Below are 18,334 nucleotides of genomic sequence, written 5' to 3'. Positions count from 1 at the left end.
ATGTAAATATCTGATATGCAGGATGGTCTTAGGCGAGCCCTGTGAAAGGGTCATTCGACCGCCAAAGGGGTCTTGACCCACAGGTTGAGAACCGCTGGTTTATATGGATTAATTCACAGCAACTATGTTGTCAGGTGGGCACTAGGATCATCCCCATTGAACAGAAGGGACAACTGAGGCCCAGAAAGGGGAAGCCACTTGTAGCCGAGCCAGGAGGAACTGAGCTCAGAGCCTGAGTTCCTAACCACCAGCTGGGCTGCCTCCCAGGGAAAGCAAGGAGCGCCAGGGACCAGAGAGGTGCCCCGGGGACAGGGAAGACAGGGAGCGGAGGGCTCCCACCCGCAGCCAGCAGCGAGGCCACACCCACCCTGCTCAGGCGAGACACAGCCAGGGAGATGCACGTCTTGAAGTCATCCGGGTTCTTTTTGCAGAGACAGGTGATGAGGCTGACAGCAGCTGTGACCACGCCCTGCAGGGGCAGATGAGTGGCAGGTCAGGGCCTGGTGGGAGGTCAGACTGGGGACAAGTGTGCAGGCTGCGGATCTGAGAGCAGAGATTCAGGAACGCACAGGGGTGGACTGTGGGGGGGGGAGGGGTGTGTGCTTAGGGGTGCATAGGTGTCACAGTGGGTGCTTTGGGGCTCAGGGACGTGACCAGCACTCACTGGGGTTCGGAGCAGAGGGTGAGTGGGGACTAAGAGGAACTGGAGGTATGGGATTGGGACCGAGGTCAGCATCTCTGTGCTGGTTGGGCAGGCAGTGGGCACTGGGGCAGGCAGTGGGCACTGGGGAACCTCTGGGTGTCAGATACACAGGCCGGGCTTCTTCTGAGGGGCTGGGTGGGTGTTGGTGTTGGGGACACTGGACAGGACCCCTGGGCAGCCAGTGGGTGTCCGGGACGGGGATGGGAGTGCCTCGGGACACCTGGGTGAGTAATAAGTACTGGGGGGACCAGACCAGCGTCTCTAGGTGCCTTGGTAAAGGCAGGGTCACGGGTGGGGGCCCAGGCATCCAGGGCGGGCGTGGGACTCCCTGCCTCCAGGTGGACATCAAGGGCAGGGATGGGGGGGACAGAGGCACGGGTCTCACCATGTGCTGGTCATTGAGCAGGTGCACGACGCGGGCCGTCCACTCGCCCATGGGCACCAGGTCGGGCGAGGCCTTGTAGAGCCGCAGCAGACACAGGGCCGCACTCTGCTTCACGCTGTCCATGCTGTCCCTGTGGGGACACGATGTGGGGTGGGTGGGTCAGCGTGACCCAGGACTCCAGCCCCGCACACCTCCCGCCTCTCTCGCTCCTCCCAGGCGGACCCGGGATCCAACCTGGCGCTGCTCTCATGGCCCACGTCTCAGGAGCCTTGTGGGGCCACTGGCACAATGTCAAGCCTGGCTCTGCACTTATTAAGCGCCTACTGGGTACCACCATGCTGTAGGCACTGTGGACAGACTAGTGAGCAAATTGGTCCAAACGCCTGTCCTCACAGAGGTTCCATCCTAGCCCAGCCGTTGGCATCCAAGTACACTGCGCCCAGCCACTGTTTTGGGGGGAAAGTGCCAGGTGAGCAGAAAACTGAGTAACTGAATGAGGAAAGACAGAATCTCCGCCCAGAACGCCCCACCCCCGTGTTCCAGGTGGCAGCACGAGAATGTGCACTGCGGCCTGCCATCAGATACAACCCGAAGCAGCGGGAGGTGTCGCAGGCCCAGGCAGGACTAGCGGCGCTCTCTCACCTGCATCATCACAGCTCACAGCCCTTCCTCGGGCCACGCTCTGCACCAAGGCTTCTACTTATCAGCGTGTTTAACCCTCGCCACAGCCCTCCGAGGGGGTGAATTCTATCATCATCTCCAGTTACAAGCCGGGAAACGTCCAAATACCAAACCAAGGAGTGAGAGCTACTTAGCAGCTTGGTGAAGTGAAACCGAGACTGTGATAATATTAAGGGGAAGTTTGAAACTACATAATCTGGGGGACTGCGCCCAGGTATTAAAGGACAAAACCACCTGATTTACAGGACGGGGAGGGAGGAGGGGAAGAGATGATCTGAGGGACGTGAGCGGGGATTCAACTGCAGCTGTTTCATCATTTTAATAAATGTTTTTTTTAATATATTTTTAGTGATTTTTAGAGACAGAGGATGGGAGAGAGAGAGAAACACCGATCGGTTGCCTCCCACATGCATCCCAACTGGGGATCGAACCCGCAACCTGGGCATGTGCCCTGACCAGGAATTGAACCGGCAACCTTTCAGGGCATGGGCCCACGCTCAACCAACTGAGCCACACGGTGCAGGGTAACTATTTCTTCTTTTTTAAAAAGGCGCGCTACCATGTGACTCAGCAATTCCGCACCCAGGCATCTACACCAAGTCACACAAATGTGAACGTTGTACACGATCGGCAGGAGGTGGGGCCTTTTTTATAAATAAATAAACAAGATGTGGCCCATCCAACAATGGAATACTATTACTCAGCCATAAGAAAGTATGAAGCACTGATCCATGCTACAACACGGGTGAACCTGGAGGACATGATGCTGAGTGAAAGGAGTCAGACACAAAGGCCACAGGATTCCATTTGTAGGAAATGCCCAGAACAGGCGAATCTAGAGACAGAAAGCAGGTCAGTGGTTGCCTGGGGCTGGAGAGGGAGGGCGTGTGGAGTGGGCTGCTGATGGCTGTCGGCTTCTTCCTGGGATGATGGAAATGTTCTGGAATTAAGTTAGTGGTGGTGGTTACACAACGTTGTGAAGATACTAAAGACTGTTGAATTGTGCCCTTTAAAATAGTTAAAATGGTGAACTTAGCCCTGGCCAGGTAGCTCAGTTGGTTAGAGCACTGTCCCATATACCAAGGTTGCGGCTTTGATTGCGGTCAGGGCACATACAAGAATCAATCAATGAGCACTGGCTGGTTTGGCTCAGTGGATAGAGCATCAGCCTGTGCACTGAAGGGTCCCGGGTTCGATTCCAGTCAAGGGCATATGCCCAGGTTGTGGGTTCGATCCCCAGGAGGCGATGTGCAGGAGGCAGCTAATCAATGATTCTCTCTCATCACTGATGTTTCTATCTCTCTCTTCCTCTCCCTTCCTCTCTGAAATCAATAAAAATAGATTTTCAAGAAAAAGAATCAATCAATGAATACATACATGAGAACAACAAATCGAAGTTTCTCTCTCCCCCCCACCCTTCTTCTCTCTAAAAATCAATCAATAAATTAAAAAGTTCATTTAAAAAGAGGTGAACTTCATGTTATATGAATTTTACCTCAATTAAAAAAAAATCTACCTAAAGAAAAGTTCCCACGTGCCCCAGTCATTGTCAAGGCTGAGTTTTCGGTATGGACAGCCCAGCCTACACTCAGACCACCCAGCCTGGCCCACACTCTGGCAGGACTGGGCCCCTCGGCAGTCATTCCCTCGTGTGCGCATACATGTTTGTCACACTGGCCCTTTCTCCAACCTCGCCGGTGCCAAGTTCTTGCGCTCAGGGTGGCCAGCGACCGTCTCGCAGCTCTCACCACCACTACCCACGCCCTCCTCCGTGGAAGTCTCTTCTCTGTGTCTGAGCCAGGGTCCACCGTGCACCCCCCTCCCCTCCGCTCAGATCCCAACACGCTGGGCTGCCCGGGCTCTGCCTCCGGTCCTTCTCTGTCCTGCCCATGTCCTCCCCGCGGGACCTAACAGGCAGGAGCTTTCATTACCAAGATGTTGGTCCACAGCCACACAGGGCTTTTGGGCACAGGGACTGTGGCGAGTCCCAACTGAGATGTAATGTGTGTATGTTACATGCCACGTTTCAAAGACTTCGCACAGAAATACTGTAAGACAGCCTGGGGAGTGTGGCTCAGTTGGTTGGGCGTCCTCCTGTGCACCAAAAGGTTGCCTGTTCGATCCCCAGTAGGGGGCGTGCGGGAGGCAGCCAATCGATGTTTCACTCTCACATCGGTTTCTCCTCTCCCTTTTCTCTCTAGAAATCAATAAAACAAAATCTTAGGAACATTTCCCCCCATCTCTTTGTTTCTCTGGGCTGCATTCCCATTCATTTCTTCAGTTCTACTGGCTGTTTAACCTGCTTTGATCACTGTCTATTCTGCTGCTAAACCAGACCACTCAATTTTTTAAAAATATCGGTGATATTTTCCCGATCTGCTTGCACTTTGCTCGTGTTTGAATCATTTTGATGAGAGAGAATCACTGATCGGCTGCCTCCTTCCTTGGAGCCTATTACACTTATTTTACATCCCATAGGACGATTCTAATTTGACTGTTCTTTTCCGTTTTCTTTCTGCTGGTTCTCCCTCGAGGTGCTTGCTTCCTGTGTTTAGTGATTTTTGACTGTGAGCTACTCACGGAACTCCGGGCTGCCTCACCGGTGGGAACCTGTGAGGCCTGTGGAGAAGGTGGGTTTCTCCAGAAAAAGGCGTCTTTGCTTCTGTCAGACACTGGGGTCTACCAGTTTGCAGCACGTGACTCTAAAGCTTGGCGGAAGGATTTGTGGATGACCCAGTAGGCGGAAATCAGGCTGAAAACCAGTGTGCACGCTGCTCTGTGCCAAGGTTCAAAACAGGTAACTTTGCTTATATCTCCTAAGGGTTTATTTCCAAATCACGCTCATTCTGAAGTGTGGTCTCTGGAGCCTCTCCTTGGAAAAGCATTGTCTTCTGTCCCCAGAGGCTGCAGGGCCCCCCAAACCAATACTGGGTTCACGCAGTTCAGCGAATGCCCTCTAAGCAAGATCTGGCTACAGCACTCGGCGCATCTCCCGGTGCCGTGGCCCGTCCTTACTTTTGGCTCCTGAAAATTGACGAATATTTCCTCTCCTCTCCTATTCAATACTGACAGCTGGGTTTCAAAAAGAGCATCAGGAATCTAGTCCATATGTTGCCAGAAATAAAAGTCTTACCTTTCCCCACACTAGGCTGAATGATCTTTGGTTGATTTATTTTATTTTATTATTATTTTAATCCTCACCTGAGGATATTTTTTTCCATTGATTTTTCGAGTGGAAGGGAGGTGGGGAGAGAGAGAGACATCGATTGGCTGCCTCCCACAGGAGTCCAAACTGCAGAGCTGGGGAACCCTGCAACCCAGGGACGTGCCCTTGACCGGAATCGAACCCAGGACCTTTCAGTCTGCGGGCTGACACTCTATCCGCTGAGCCAAACCAGGCAAAGCTCGGCTGTTAAAATTACAAAGTGGCTCATGTCATCCACCTGCCTCCCCCCATCAATTACAATACAATCCGAACTTCTCCCTCTCTCCTGTTCACCACACTCCTTCCAAAAACACTATCTCTTGATTCCATGAACATAGAAAGCTCACGCCAACCTCAGGGCCTTTGCACTTGTTGCTCCTTTTGCTTGGGACTCTTCCTCCAACACTTTTGAATGATTATGTTCTTATCATTCAGTGTCAAATTACATCAACTCCTTAGAGAGACCCTCCCTGAGAATCTAATGTAAGTGGCCTCCCCCACGACCTCCAGGACCCCCCACTACCCTATTGTGTTTTCTTCTGAGTATCAGTCACGGTCTGAACTCACCTTATGTTTTGTGTACGTGTTTGTTCTCTGGCTCTCCCACTACACGTAAGCTCCGCAAGGGTGGGCACCACCGTCCTTGCTGCTCGCCTCTGCCTCCCCCGTGCCCATAACAGTGCCCGGCACAGTGCAACAGAAATACTTGCTGAGTGACCTCCTGCCTCAGGACACTCACCGCCCTTCATGCCTTTCCCCTTTCCACGGCCAACGATTCCTCCTCACTTAGGCCTCAGCCTCATGCCACTTCCTCTGGGAAGCTCTCCCTGATTCCCTCAGGCTAGGTCAGGCTGACCCCTACTCAATGCTCTTAGGGGTTCCTATCCCGCACAGCATGGTTTTGAGAGGAATTAAATGCTTCATCCTGCAATTACTCAATCGATGTTTATCTCTCCACTCTGGACTGTGAATGCTGGGAGGACACTGACCATGTCCACTCCTGGTCATGTCTACATCCCCAGCAATCAGCATGATGCCTTGCACACAGTAGATGCCCAATAGACACTTGTTGAATGAATGAATGGGGATGTACAATTTCTGGAGGGCTGTCACCAACATAACTGAAGGTTATCACCTCTTCTACACTAGATGTCAAAGGTCAGTTCATCAGACAGACATCGCACTGGCTGTGCTGGGAGGCTGCCTCACACTGCCGTCAGCTGGCTCAGTGAGATGAGGAGACACATCACAGGGCTGCCACCAGGACCCCTGGGGTTCCAAGCTCAGCGTGGGCTCCACATCCTGGCTGGGCCTTGTCTCCCCCACTGCACCCCCCTCCACAGGTCTCCAGGGACTCACCCGGCCACCAGGATGCGAGGGATGTCAGCGGCGAAGGCCTCGCCCATCTCGCGGCTGCCCACATTGGCGATGCAGTGCAGGGCCAGACACATGAAGGTGGGGTTGCGGCTGGCCAGGTCATTCTTGATGGCATTGTTGATGAGCCGGATCAGCTCAGAGTTCGAGTTCACCAGCACCGAGATGAACAGGTAACCCTGGGTGGGGAGGGAGGGGGAGCAGGGGAGCCTTGTGGTTAATTGGTCCTAGGCCCCAACTCTCATACCCTAGAGTCTATATACTTCCAGGCCCCTCCTCCCTCAGACCCAGGAGTCCAGGTCCACAGCCCCTCCTCCCTCAGACCCAGGAGTCTAGGCCCTCAGCCCCCGCCTCCCTCAGACCAAAGCCCTCAGTCCCTCCTCCCTTAGACCCAGAAGTACAGGCTCCCATCCTTTCTCCTTCTGACCCAGGAGTCCGGGCCCACAGCCCTCCTCCCTCAGACACAAGAGTCCAGGCCCCCAGCCCCTCCTCCCTCAGACCGAGGGGTCCAGGCCCCAGCCCGTCCTCCCCAGACTCACTATCTGCTTCTCTGTGTACTTGTTGGAGCTAAGCAAGTTCACGGCTTCCATATGCCCGAAGTCAATGTCATGGCCAAGCAGGAAGATGAAGAGCAGTTTACAGACGTATTTTTTCTTACTGTAGCCATCCAAAGCTTTGTCCCCTGGGGCCAGAGGAAGGAGGAAAGGGGAGGCAAGAATGAGGAAGGAACACACCTGCAAGTCCCAAGAGTCCCAGCCCCCTCCGCTCTCAGACCCAGGAGTCCAGACCCCCACCTACCTTTGAACTTGGAGCGGATATTGGCCAGTTCCTTGTTGATTCTCTTAATCTCCGCCTCCTTGCTCTTACCTGGGGAGGGAAGGCAGGGCTGGGGGTGAGGGTCCTGGAGCGGAGCCACCTGCCCCACTTTCCTTGGCAAGGGCCCTCGAAGCTGGAGGGCAAACTCTCCATGCTGGGGCCCCGGGCGCTGAGGCGGAGGACAGGCCTGGGCCCCATCTCCAGCTGGAGCTTCAGGGAAGCGATCACTAAGGCTCATTGGTGGCTCCAACCCAGAGCAGGCGCCCGGCGCACACTTCAGGGCCACCCCTGACTCCCTCCTCTCACCGCGGCCCCTGACTATCCTCTTCCTGAGAGCTGTCCCCACCCACGGCTCTGCTTACCCCTGCACAGCCCCAGCACTGGCCTGGCAAAAAGCACATGATAAAGGAATGAATGAATGAATGGCCCGGCTGGCTTCTAGCTGCCCCCCAGGATCCTCACTCCTAGACATCCCCACTCAGCGTCTCCTGAAAACCTGGTCCTCCTCCAGCTTCCCAATTCAATGAAGGTCCCACTGCGACCCAGCCAGCAGGCCAAGGCCAGACCCCTGGGTGCTGAGCTACTCCCTGCAGCCATTAGCCGGGTGACTCGCGCGCACCGGAGGCGTAGCTGTTCCAAACTGAGGCGGCTGTAAGCGGAGGGCCACACCAGATTTAAAAGACAGTGGGGGAGGGGGCAGTAAACTATCTCATCAACATTTTAAAAGATTGATTCCGTGTTGAAATGACAATATTTAGGGTATATTGGGTATCATGAATATATTGCTAAAATGAATTTTCCCTTTTTTATATTTGTATTGATTTCAGAGAGGAAAGGAGAGGGAGAGACAGAAACATCAATCAATTATGAGAGAGACTCACTGATCAGCTGCCTCCCGTATGCCCCACTGGGGATCAAGCCAGCAACCCGGGCAGGTGCCCTGACCAGGAATTGAACTCTGACCTCCTGGTTCATTGGTCGATGCTCAACCACTGAGCCACACCGGCCAGGCTTTTTCTACCTTTTTTTTTTTTAAGTGGCCACTGGGAGAAGCTGTAACCACCACAGGTGTGGCTCAGCACTGTCCCAGGACCCCCCTGGGCTCCCACACAGCCCGGTCACCTCCCTGGGGTACATGTCATGGGTGTCTGGGTCCACCTGTCCCCCAGATCCAACCAGAAGCTGGTTGAAAACAGGGTCAGCATCTGCCACTTTGGGTAGCAACTCCATGTTCCAAGGGCTCCCTGAGTGCTGAGCTCAGAAAAGGCATGAAGCCCTAACCGGTTTGGCTCAGTGGATAGAGCATCAGCCTGCGGACTGAAGGGTCCCAGGTTCGATTCCAGTCAAGGGCAGGTACCTCGGTTGCGGGCACATCCCCAGTGGGGAGTGTGCAGGAGGCAGCTGATCGATGTTTCTCTCTCATTGATGTTTCTAACTCTCTATCCTTCTCCCTTCCTCTCTGTAAAAAAATCAATAAAATATATTTTAGAAAGAAAAGGCATGAAGACGTGAATAAGGGCCCTATGAGGTGCGGGGTGACCCCTCCCCGCCTGAGGAAGGAGCGGAGCCCGCGGGTGAGGGTGGGAGGTCTCTGGGACTCGGGAGGTACAGGGCCAGCCCTTCAATGCTGAGTCTGAATTGGCCTTTGTGGCCCCAGAGGCCACCTGATCCTTCATTTATTAATTACACGTTTCCTGAGGCCCTGGGGGCCCGGCCTGCGTGGGGCTACACTGGGCACCCAGGACCCAGTTGGACCTGGTACTTCTGATCCATTTCAGGGACTCCTGGCCTGGTGGGCGCAGGCAGGGGGCTTCCTCCCCACTCCCGGGTGAGATGTGCGGGGATGGAGGCTGCGGGCAGCGCCTGGCCCTGGCGGAGGCTGCGGAGGTGAGGACATTTGAGGAAGGCTGTGAAAGATGAGGAGGGTTCAGGAGCAGTTCACCAGCCAGGGCGCCCAGAACTCCGCCCGGAGTACCTGCTCAGGGGTGGACCAAGGCTAGGACAGTGCCTCCCTCCGGGGGCAGGGTGGGGCAGTGACCACCAAGGGCCCACGCCAGCCCCTCAAAATTACTTCGCATGCTGTGCTACTCCTACCCTGAGAATGACCGCAACTGCTTCCCCTGCTGCTTTAAAACTATTCTGTAGGGACCAGGAGAAACAATCTCTCATAAATGGATCACATATCACCAAGTAGCTGAGTAAACTTGACCACAGATAGACGGATATTTGAACGGCAATTAAATTTTCGAGGCTAGCGACCTCTCCGGCCTTCACTTACACCTCTATTAAAAGCTCCGAGAAGCACGCAAAACGAACGTATGGTGTTGGATGGCCCAGCGGTAGCTATCCCTGGGAGCAGAGAGGGCTGGGAGGGTGCGGGGAGCCAGGCTGGGATGCGGGTTCCGCACCTGGGGGGCGGTTACGTGGCTGTGTTCAATCAGGGAAAATTCGCCAAGCTGGTCACTTACGATCTGTGGGCTTTTTCAGTAGATCTATTTCCATACATGTACATGTGTATACAAAATATTTACATATTAAAATTACATATGAAAATATTTTTGTAGGAATGTATTCAATCATACAGAAGGCAATATCAAACAGATATGGATACCTTAAAGACCATGTAAAGAATATGCATATGTGTGTGTGTGTGTGTGTTTTCTTTAGTCTTTAAAGTATCCACAGCTATTTGATACTGTTTTCTGCATAATATATACTTTACTAAAAAGAATTCACAGCTGTAGTTGGTTTGGCTCAGTGGATAGAGCGTCGGCCTGCAGACTGAAGGGTCCCAGGTTCGATTCCGGTCAAGGGCATGTACCTTGGTTGCGAGCACATCCCCAGTAGGGGGTGTGCAAGAGGCAGCTGATCGATGTTTCTCTCTCATCAATGTTTCTAACTCTCTATCCCTCTCCCTTCCTCTCTGTAACAAAATCAATAAAATACATTTAAAAAATAAATAAAAAGAAAAGGGTTTCCTTTATCTTCAAACATTTCCTGGGTGAGGCTCAGGGATAAGCGACAGCAGCCCTGTGCTTAGAGACCCCGGATGCAAAGGAGGCTGACCGGCAATTCTGAGGACTGTGACACAGGCCAGCACAACGGGGCTGGGCGGCTGGCAGCAGCTCCTGGGATTTGAGGATCAAAAGATGAGGTGAAACTGGTTTGGCTCAGTGGATAGAGCGTCGGCCTGCGGACTGAAAGGTCCCAGGTTCGATTCCGGTCAAGGGCATGTACCTGGGTTGCGGGCGCATCCCCAGTGGGAGATGTGCAGGAGGCAGCTGATCGATGTTTCTCTCCCATCGATGTTTCTGACTATCTATCTATCTCCCTTCCTCTCTGTAAAAAATCAATAAAATATATTTTTTAAAAAAAAGATGAGGCAAGCCCTGGCCAGTGCAGCTCAGTGGTAGTGTCAGCTCATGCACTAGGGTCTCGAATTTGAATCCCCGTCAAAGGCACGTACCTGGGCTGCAGATTTGCTCCCCCCACGAGTCAGGGCACTTGTGGGATGCAACCAATTGATGTGTGTCTCACATCAATGTTTCTCTCTCTCTCCTTCTCCCTCCCTTTCACTCTCTCTAAAAATCAATGGGAGCCCTGACCGGTTTGGCTCAGTGGATAGAGCGTCGGCCTGCAGACTCAAGGGTCCCGGGTTCGATTCCTGTCAAGGGCATGTACATTGGTTGCGGGCACATCCCCAGTAGGGGGTGTGCAGAAGGCAGCTGATCGATGTTTCTCTCTCATCGATATTTCTAACTCTCTATCCCTCTCCCTTCCTCTCTGTAAAAAAATCAATAAAATATATTTAAAAAATAAAAAATAAAATAAAAATCAATGGGAAAAATATCCTCCGGTGAGGAATGGACCAGGTAGAAATAGGGCAGGAGGACCGGCCTGTGCCACGGCCTGTAGGCTGGCACAGAGGGCGCGGCCAGACCAGCCGGCCCCTCCTGGGTGCTCTGAGGGGACTGGGGAGCAATGGGAGGGTGCAGGTCCCCTTCTGCCTGTAGCGATGGCTGTAAGGGACATGTGGGTGGGGAAAGACCACCCTCTTGCCACAGACCAGAGCAGGAAATTGCTGACTGTGCTGAGGATATGCCCTACTTGAGGCTCTGGCTACGGGAGATAAAGTCGGTGAGGGTTTAAGCCAAAAAGGCCTAGGGGCGGGTCTATCGCTGCCACCAAAAGCATCCTAACAGCCCTGACTCTACGCTGGAGGGAACCAAAGCACTTTTACTGAGGTCACCGTCCCTTTCACTGCAAGTGTCCACAGCCGGCTCGACAACTACTGTTCACAAGGTAACAATGTTCCATCCATACAATCCTGCCCTGATGGGTCTCCCACACAAGTCCAAGCAGCGCTGGGTCCTCAGAGAGGATTCTGGGAAATGATGCTCCCTGACTCTGGGCCACCATCCGGCTCAGAGCATGCTGGCCTGTGCTGTCCAACGCGGGAGCCACTGGCCACACGTGCTGGAAATACGGCCAGTGTGACTGAGGGATTGAATTCCTAATCTTATTTACTCTTAATAAATGTAAATTGAAAAACCAATCCTCAATTCAGTTACTGCGAACGTATGTTTGGAACTTGAGTACCCCATGAATCAGTTTTATGAACTTTTTTAAAAAAATGGTTTTATTGATTTCAGGGAGAGGGAGAGATAGAATCATCAATGATCAGAGAGAACCATTGATCGGCTGCCTCCTGCACACCCCCTATTGGGGGATGGAGCCTGCAACCCGGGCATGTGCCCTGACCGGGATTTGAACCGTGACCTCCTGGTTCATAGGCTCAGAGCATGCTGGCCTGTGCTGTCCAACGCGGGAGCCACTGGCCACACGTGCTGGAAATACGGCCAGTGTGACTGAGGGATTGAATTCCTAATCTTATTTACTCTTAATAAATGTAAATTGAAAAACCAATCCTCAATTCAGTTACTGCGAACGTATGTTTGGAACTTGAGTACCCCATGAATCAGTTTTATGAACTTTTTTAAAAAAATGGTTTTATTGATTTCAGGGAGAGGGAGAGATAGAATCATCAATGATCAGAGAGAACCATTGATCGGCTGCCTCCTGCACACCCCCTATTGGGGGATGGAGCCTGCAACCCGGGCATGTGCCCCTGACCGGGATTTGAACCGTGACCTCCTGGTTCATAGGTCAACCTCTGAGCCACACCAGCCGGGCTACATTTTATGAATTCTTAATCAAGAGCAAGTATTTCCAATGAAAATGCAGCCTTTGAATTGAGAAAGGAACATAAACTGTCTCATTAACCATTTAAAAACTATCGATTGCACATTCACATAATGTTTTGCACACGCTGGGATAAATAAAATGTATAAAAATTCATTTCACTGGTTTGTTTTACTGGGTTAGACTGCGCTCATGTGATCAGTCATCACCATCCCTTAGGGAGAAAAAATTCTCCTTGAGCAACCAAGTCACACCCTGTCGGTCCCCAGCTGGAAGGCAGCTGCAGGCCCTGCCTAAGCTGCCGCCTAACATTAGGGTGCACATGCCTAACTCACATTAGGGTGCACATGCCTAACTCACATTAGGGTGCACATGCCGATCTGCGAACCCTCAACAGATCACACCAGGTCCCCCACGGCAAGGAGGTGTGGCTGCTCCACTCCTGGTGGATCCACAGGGTGGGGAGCAGTCCTGGCACGGGGGAGGTGCTGAATTTGACTGTGTGTGTATTGGGGGGGGTGGGGAGGGTGGAAGGGGATGGTATGCTAACGCTGGAGAACCACCAAAGTAGGACTCATTCTTTCTGTTCTCTGCACAGTGGCCAGAGGGAATCTGTAAAAATCTGAGTCAAACCCTGTCCTTTCTCCACTCCAAATCTCTCCTGGCTACAATTGTCCTCAGAGTAAAAGCTAAATCCAGACTATGGCCCCCAGGCCCCGCACACCCACTTCTGACCAATCTCCCACCCTGTCCCCCAGCCTCCTCTAGCTTCACTTCAAGCACAGTTCTGCCTCAGGGCCTTGGCACAAGCTGTTCCCTCTGCCCAGAATTCCATTCACCCACTACATTTGATTCTTTGCTCCAAACATCACCTTTTCAGCAAGAGGCTCTCTGACCAGACTATACAAAAGCACCATCCCTAAGCTTGTTCCCACACCCCCCTTCCCTGCTCCATTTCCCTCCAACACCCACGCCACCTGTGTGAACACCTGGATACTATATAATTACTTGTGTATTGGTCCATCTGCCCCCTAGAATGTGAACCCCACCGAGAGGGGCTTTAGTTCCCTGCTGTAGTCCCATCACCAAGAACAGTGTCTGGCACTCAATCAGTGCTCAGTAAAGGTCAGTTCATTCGTTCATTCATTCATTCATTCATTCAATGGGCAAATATCTCCTGAGGACTCCGGTGGGCCAGCTCCTGCAGTGGGCAGACTGGATCCAGAGGAGGATCAGACCAGGGCCTGTGCTCAGGGCCTGGGGGAGATGTCACAGACGGAATGGGCCACAATGTGGAGTGGGATGCGCCCTAATGGGTTGCTCAGCACCCTTCCCCCATTCACTCCCTCAAAAGCTCGCCTCAGGGTTGGAGGGACTGGAGAGGTGGCAGCCCAGCCCCTGCCCTCGGGAGCTCCAGGCAGATAAGTCCCCCCTCTCCTCCCCGCTGTCAGGCCGGGACCACACCCTCAGGCTGCACCCAGCTTCAACCTCTCTTATCTGCAGAATTTGCCCTTCCTGGCCCTCCGCTGAGCCTGCCCTTCATCTCCTTCTAGATCTCCTCTCTGAACTCCACTGTGCTCTTCAGATCTTCCTCACCTGCTCATTTCTGAACAGTACTTCTTCCCTCATCCCTTCTCTTCCCTCCCTCCTGCTTGAAACCCTCCAGTGCTCTCAGGACGAGCTCTCTGCCCCACTCCCCAGATCCTACGCTTAGCTCAGAGTCTCGACTGGGACCCAGGACCTTTGCACTTGCTGGCCCTATGCCTTCCCAGTTCTCCACTTCCCTGGGCCTGCCTAACTGCTGCACAGTCTGAGCAAGGTATCAGCCCCCATTCCCTCAACTTTGAGGCCCTCTCCCTCACGGGACCTAGGACAGGTACAATAGTTTTCCGCTTAAAAAATTAAGATATAGCCCTGGCCAGGTGGCTCGGTTAGTTGGAGCACTGTTCTGGACACCAAAAGGTTGAGGGTTCAATCCGTGGTCAGGATGAATACAAGAGGCATGGATTGATGTTTCTCTCTCTCTCTCCCTTCTTCCCTCTCTAAAATCAACTTTAAAAGAAGAAACATGTATCCTCGGTTGTGGATTAAAAGGGAAAAAATTAAGATATAATTCACATACCCTAAAGGTCACCGCTTTATTTTATTTTTTAATGTATTTTTATTGATTTCAGAGAGGAAGGGAGAGGGAGAGAGAGAATCATTGATCGGCTGCCTCCTGCTTGCCCCCTACTGGGGATCAAGCCTGCAACCCGGGCATGTGCCCTTGACTGGAATTGAACCCTGAGCCCCTCAGTCCGCAGGCTGATGCTCTAGCCACTGAACCAAGCCGGCGAGGGAAGCTCACCACTTTTAAAGTGTGCAATTCAGTGGTCTTTCGCGTATCCACAATGTTGTGCAACCATCAGCACCATCTAATTCCAGAACGTTTTCCTCACCCCAAAAGGAAATCCTGTACTCATTAGCAGTCGCTCCACATTCCACGATCCTCAGCCCCAGGCAACCACTAATCTGCTTTCTGTCTCTATGGACTTGCCTGTTCTGGACATTTCAGATACATGGGATCCCACACTTTTGTGTATATGGCTTCTTTCACTTAGAAGGTGCACCCATGTTGTAGCATCTATCAGTACATCAACCTTTTTAATGGCTAAATAATATTCCATTGCATGGGCGGAACATTTGTTTATCATCTGTCCATGGACATTTGGGTTGCTTATTTCCACTTTTTGGCAATTGTGGAAACATCTGCCATAAACATCTGTATACAACTTATTTGTGTGTGTGACAAGAACAGCTGCATTTTGGGGGCAGTACCTGTCTCCTTAACAGGGGCACAGACAAGTCTGTCCTACTCACCAATGTCCCCAGCACCCATGATAAGGCTTAAAACACACCAGCCACTCAACACATATTTGAGAAAAGGAAGGACAAGAGGAAGCCCCAATGCATTTGGTGAAATCTCCACTGCCCCCAAGTTGGACCTTCCCTTTGTCCTCTGGCTTCCCTCTCAGGTCCTGCAGTGACACTGGCCTGGTTTTTCTTTCCTGCTCCATCACGATTCATTCAATCCCTTTGCAAATCCTTCACAATTGATCCCAGAACTAACTATTTCCCCGCATTTCCTTCTCACCCCAGGCAAGCCAACACCATCTCGCACCCGGACGCCTGCAACAGCCCCCTAATTATTTCCCTGCTTCCACGCACACCTCCTCCAGTCTGTGCTCTTCACGGAGGCCACAGGAATGACTTTAAAACATCAATAGGCCCGGCCGACGTGGCTCAGTGGTTGAGTGTCGACCTATGACCCAGGAGGTCACGGTTGATTCCTGGTCTGGGCACATGCCTGGGTTGTGGGCTCGATCCTCAGTGTGGGGCGTGCAGGAGGCAGCTGATCAATGATTCTCACTCATCACTGATGTTTCTATCTCTCCCTTCCTCTCTGAAATCAATAAAACTATATATTTTTAAAAGGAATTCTTATAAAGAAAATATCCATCAGCTCATGTCCCTCCTGTGCTCAAAACCTGCCGCCGCTCTCGTTTCACTCAGAGAAAGGCCAAAGTGCTCGTTGACCCACAAAGCCCTACACATTCCTGTCCCCTCTGCCCTCAGCCCCCACCCTCGGCTCCAGCCTCACGGACCCCCGCACGCTGAAGTGAACACACACTGAGCGTGCGCAACCTCAGGACCTTTGAATGCACGCTTCCCTTGCCTAGACCCCTCTCTCCTCCAAAATCCACAGAGCTCACTCCCTCACCTCACTCAGTCTCCACTCAGATGTCTTCAGGGAGCCATCTCCGTGAGGCCTTCACCCAGCTCCCTCTCCTCCTGGTCCCCCCTTCCTTATTTTTCTTCACAGTGTGACATTGTGTCATTTATTGCCAGTTATCTGTGTTTATTTTCTATCTCCCTCCTGCCATGGTGCCCCCGAAGGCAGGGATTTTTGCTCATGCTGTAGTCCCAGTCCCTGGAACAGTCTGGCACACTAGTGATCAAAGGTACTTGTCAATTGAATGAATGAACCTTCAAAGGTAAGATGCTGTTATGCCTGGGGTTTGCAGACAAGAAAACTGAACATCGGAGAGGTTAAGTGACTTGCCAAGGGTCACATGGCTAGTAGGTATCAGAGGCATTGCAGGCACACTTGCTTCTTTTTTAAAAAAATATATTTCTTTATTGATTTCAGAGAGGAAGGGAGAAGGAGAGAAAGATAGAAACATCAATGATGAGAATCATTGATCGGCTGCCTCCTGCATACCCCCTACTGGGGATCAAGCCCGCAACCCAGGCATGTGCCCTTGGCCGGAATCGATCCTGGGGCCCTTCAGTCCACAGGCCCAACCTCTATCCACTGAGCCAAGCTGGCTAGGGCAAGGCACACCTGCTTCTAACAGCTGGCCCCGGACGGAGTTCACCAACCCCTCATAGCTCCACCCCTTTTCATAACAACCACAACATCTCTCCTCCACCTGATGCCAACAGTTCCCACCCCTCCTTTTCACCAGATCTAACGCATCCTAGACCCTTCCATACCTACTAAACCCTAAACCAATCCCTGGGCACCTAACAGGGGCCACTGCTCCAGACCCAGCAAAACAAGAACAATAGCCAAGACCTGCCTCGTGCCTGGAATGCGGGGAAAGGCCCCGTCTACATACATCATCACAACACTCTCATCAGCAAAGTGGGGACAGCCTTATCCCTCCTGGCAGATAAGGAAACAGAAGTGAGGTCCCTCATTCAAGGTCACCCGGCTGGGCGGTGACAGCCCTCGAACCCAGGTCTGGCCGGCCCCAAGGCCATGCGGATAGAGTCCGGGAAGCTCATGACAGCTCCAAGCACCAACACCTGCTGCGAGGAGTTGGGAGCTGACCTGGCACCAGGCCTCCCATCACCGCGACAGTCCTTCCTGCTGGCGACGGCTGTCCCCATATTGCCGTGGTCAGGCTCCAGATTCCAGACTGTCCGCCTCCCTGAACCCTGAGCCCAGGCCCCTCGCCCCCCCAGCTCTTCAGACCTCTTCCCCACAAATCCCTAAGGCCCCCTGGCCCTCTCCCCTTTCTGGAACATCCCCTGGGCCCGCACCTGACAGTGTCCTCTCCTTCCCAGGCCCACAGCTCCCTGTCGCTGGTCCTCCCAAGCCTCTCCACGGGCAATGTCTCCCCTGGGTGCCCTCTGAGTCGCTCCTTTCCCCTCAGTAACCCTCCAAGCCCCTTCTCCACTGCCCTCCATCCTCCTGAGCAAGCCTCCATCCTGGAGCCCCTCGACCCTGCCCCAGGGTCCCGCTACAGTCCTCCCCCTTCCCATCTCTCCTCCCCAAGCCCCTAGGACTCTCTGTCCCTCCCGGGCGCTCTCTGTGCCCTGGCCAAGAGCCTCGGTGACCTATCTAGCCCCTTCCCTCTATGACACCCTCTCACCCAGGCCCTTGAGCACGGCCCCATTGGGCTTCCAGGGTTTTACGTCCTCCCAGTCCCTTCTGGCCTCCCTCCCCCCCACTCGATCGCTCCACGGGGTACCCCCGACACACACCCATGCACCGCCTTCCCTTTCTATCTGCATCAGGGATCCCAGTCTAATAGGACCCCCAAGCCCATCATTCCCGGGGACACCTCTATGCCCCCATCCTCGGAACCTTACTAACCTCCTCACCTTTAAGACCCTCTCGGGCGTCTCTTAACCACTCCGAGTAGTCACCTCAAGAGGCACCCTAAGCCCCTTCACTCCCCCACCTTGAAGTTCCCCCGGGGCCCTATCTACCCTCTCCCTCCACGACCCCCATGGTTTTCTACCCCTCTGGCAAGGTAACCCCCAACCCCGCAATTCATCGCTCCCCGCCTCCAGGGTCCCCCGGCCGCACGCTCACAGTTCCGGATGTCGGAGATGAACACCGCGAGCCCCCGCATCCCATCGCCCTTGGATACGGCCGGCATGATGGCGGTGGTGTCGGCTCCAGGCCTGGCCCGGC

At 53.1% G+C, this 18,334-nt stretch overlaps 1 protein-coding gene across 1 annotated transcript in view; it reads right to left on the bottom strand.

The window, feature by feature from the left end:
* AP2A1 (adaptor-related protein complex 2, alpha 1 subunit) overlaps positions 1-18,328 on the bottom strand; it is a 51,585-nt gene extending 33,257 nt beyond the window's left edge. Inside the window, exons 1-6 of the mRNA XM_014550441.1 lie at positions 18,233-18,328; positions 7,147-7,215; positions 6,888-7,030; positions 6,334-6,527; positions 1,089-1,218; positions 368-469 (exon numbers count right to left, since the gene is read on the bottom strand). Of these exons, the coding sequence (XP_014405927.1) occupies positions 368-469; positions 1,089-1,218; positions 6,334-6,527; positions 6,888-7,030; positions 7,147-7,215; positions 18,233-18,299 (705 nt within the window). The 5' untranslated portion in view covers positions 18,300-18,328. The remainder of the gene's footprint in view (positions 1-367; positions 470-1,088; positions 1,219-6,333; positions 6,528-6,887; positions 7,031-7,146; positions 7,216-18,232) is intronic.
* Positions 18,329-18,334: the final 6 nt, after the last annotated feature.

The sequence above is a fragment of the Myotis brandtii genome, unplaced genomic scaffold (genome assembly GCF_000412655.1).
Source record: "Myotis brandtii unplaced genomic scaffold, ASM41265v1 scaffold601, whole genome shotgun sequence".
In the NCBI taxonomy this organism is placed as follows: Eukaryota; Metazoa; Chordata; class Mammalia; order Chiroptera; family Vespertilionidae; genus Myotis; species Myotis brandtii.
The sequence above is the reverse complement of the archived record's forward strand: the minus strand, read 5'-3'. Positions and strand labels throughout refer to the sequence as shown.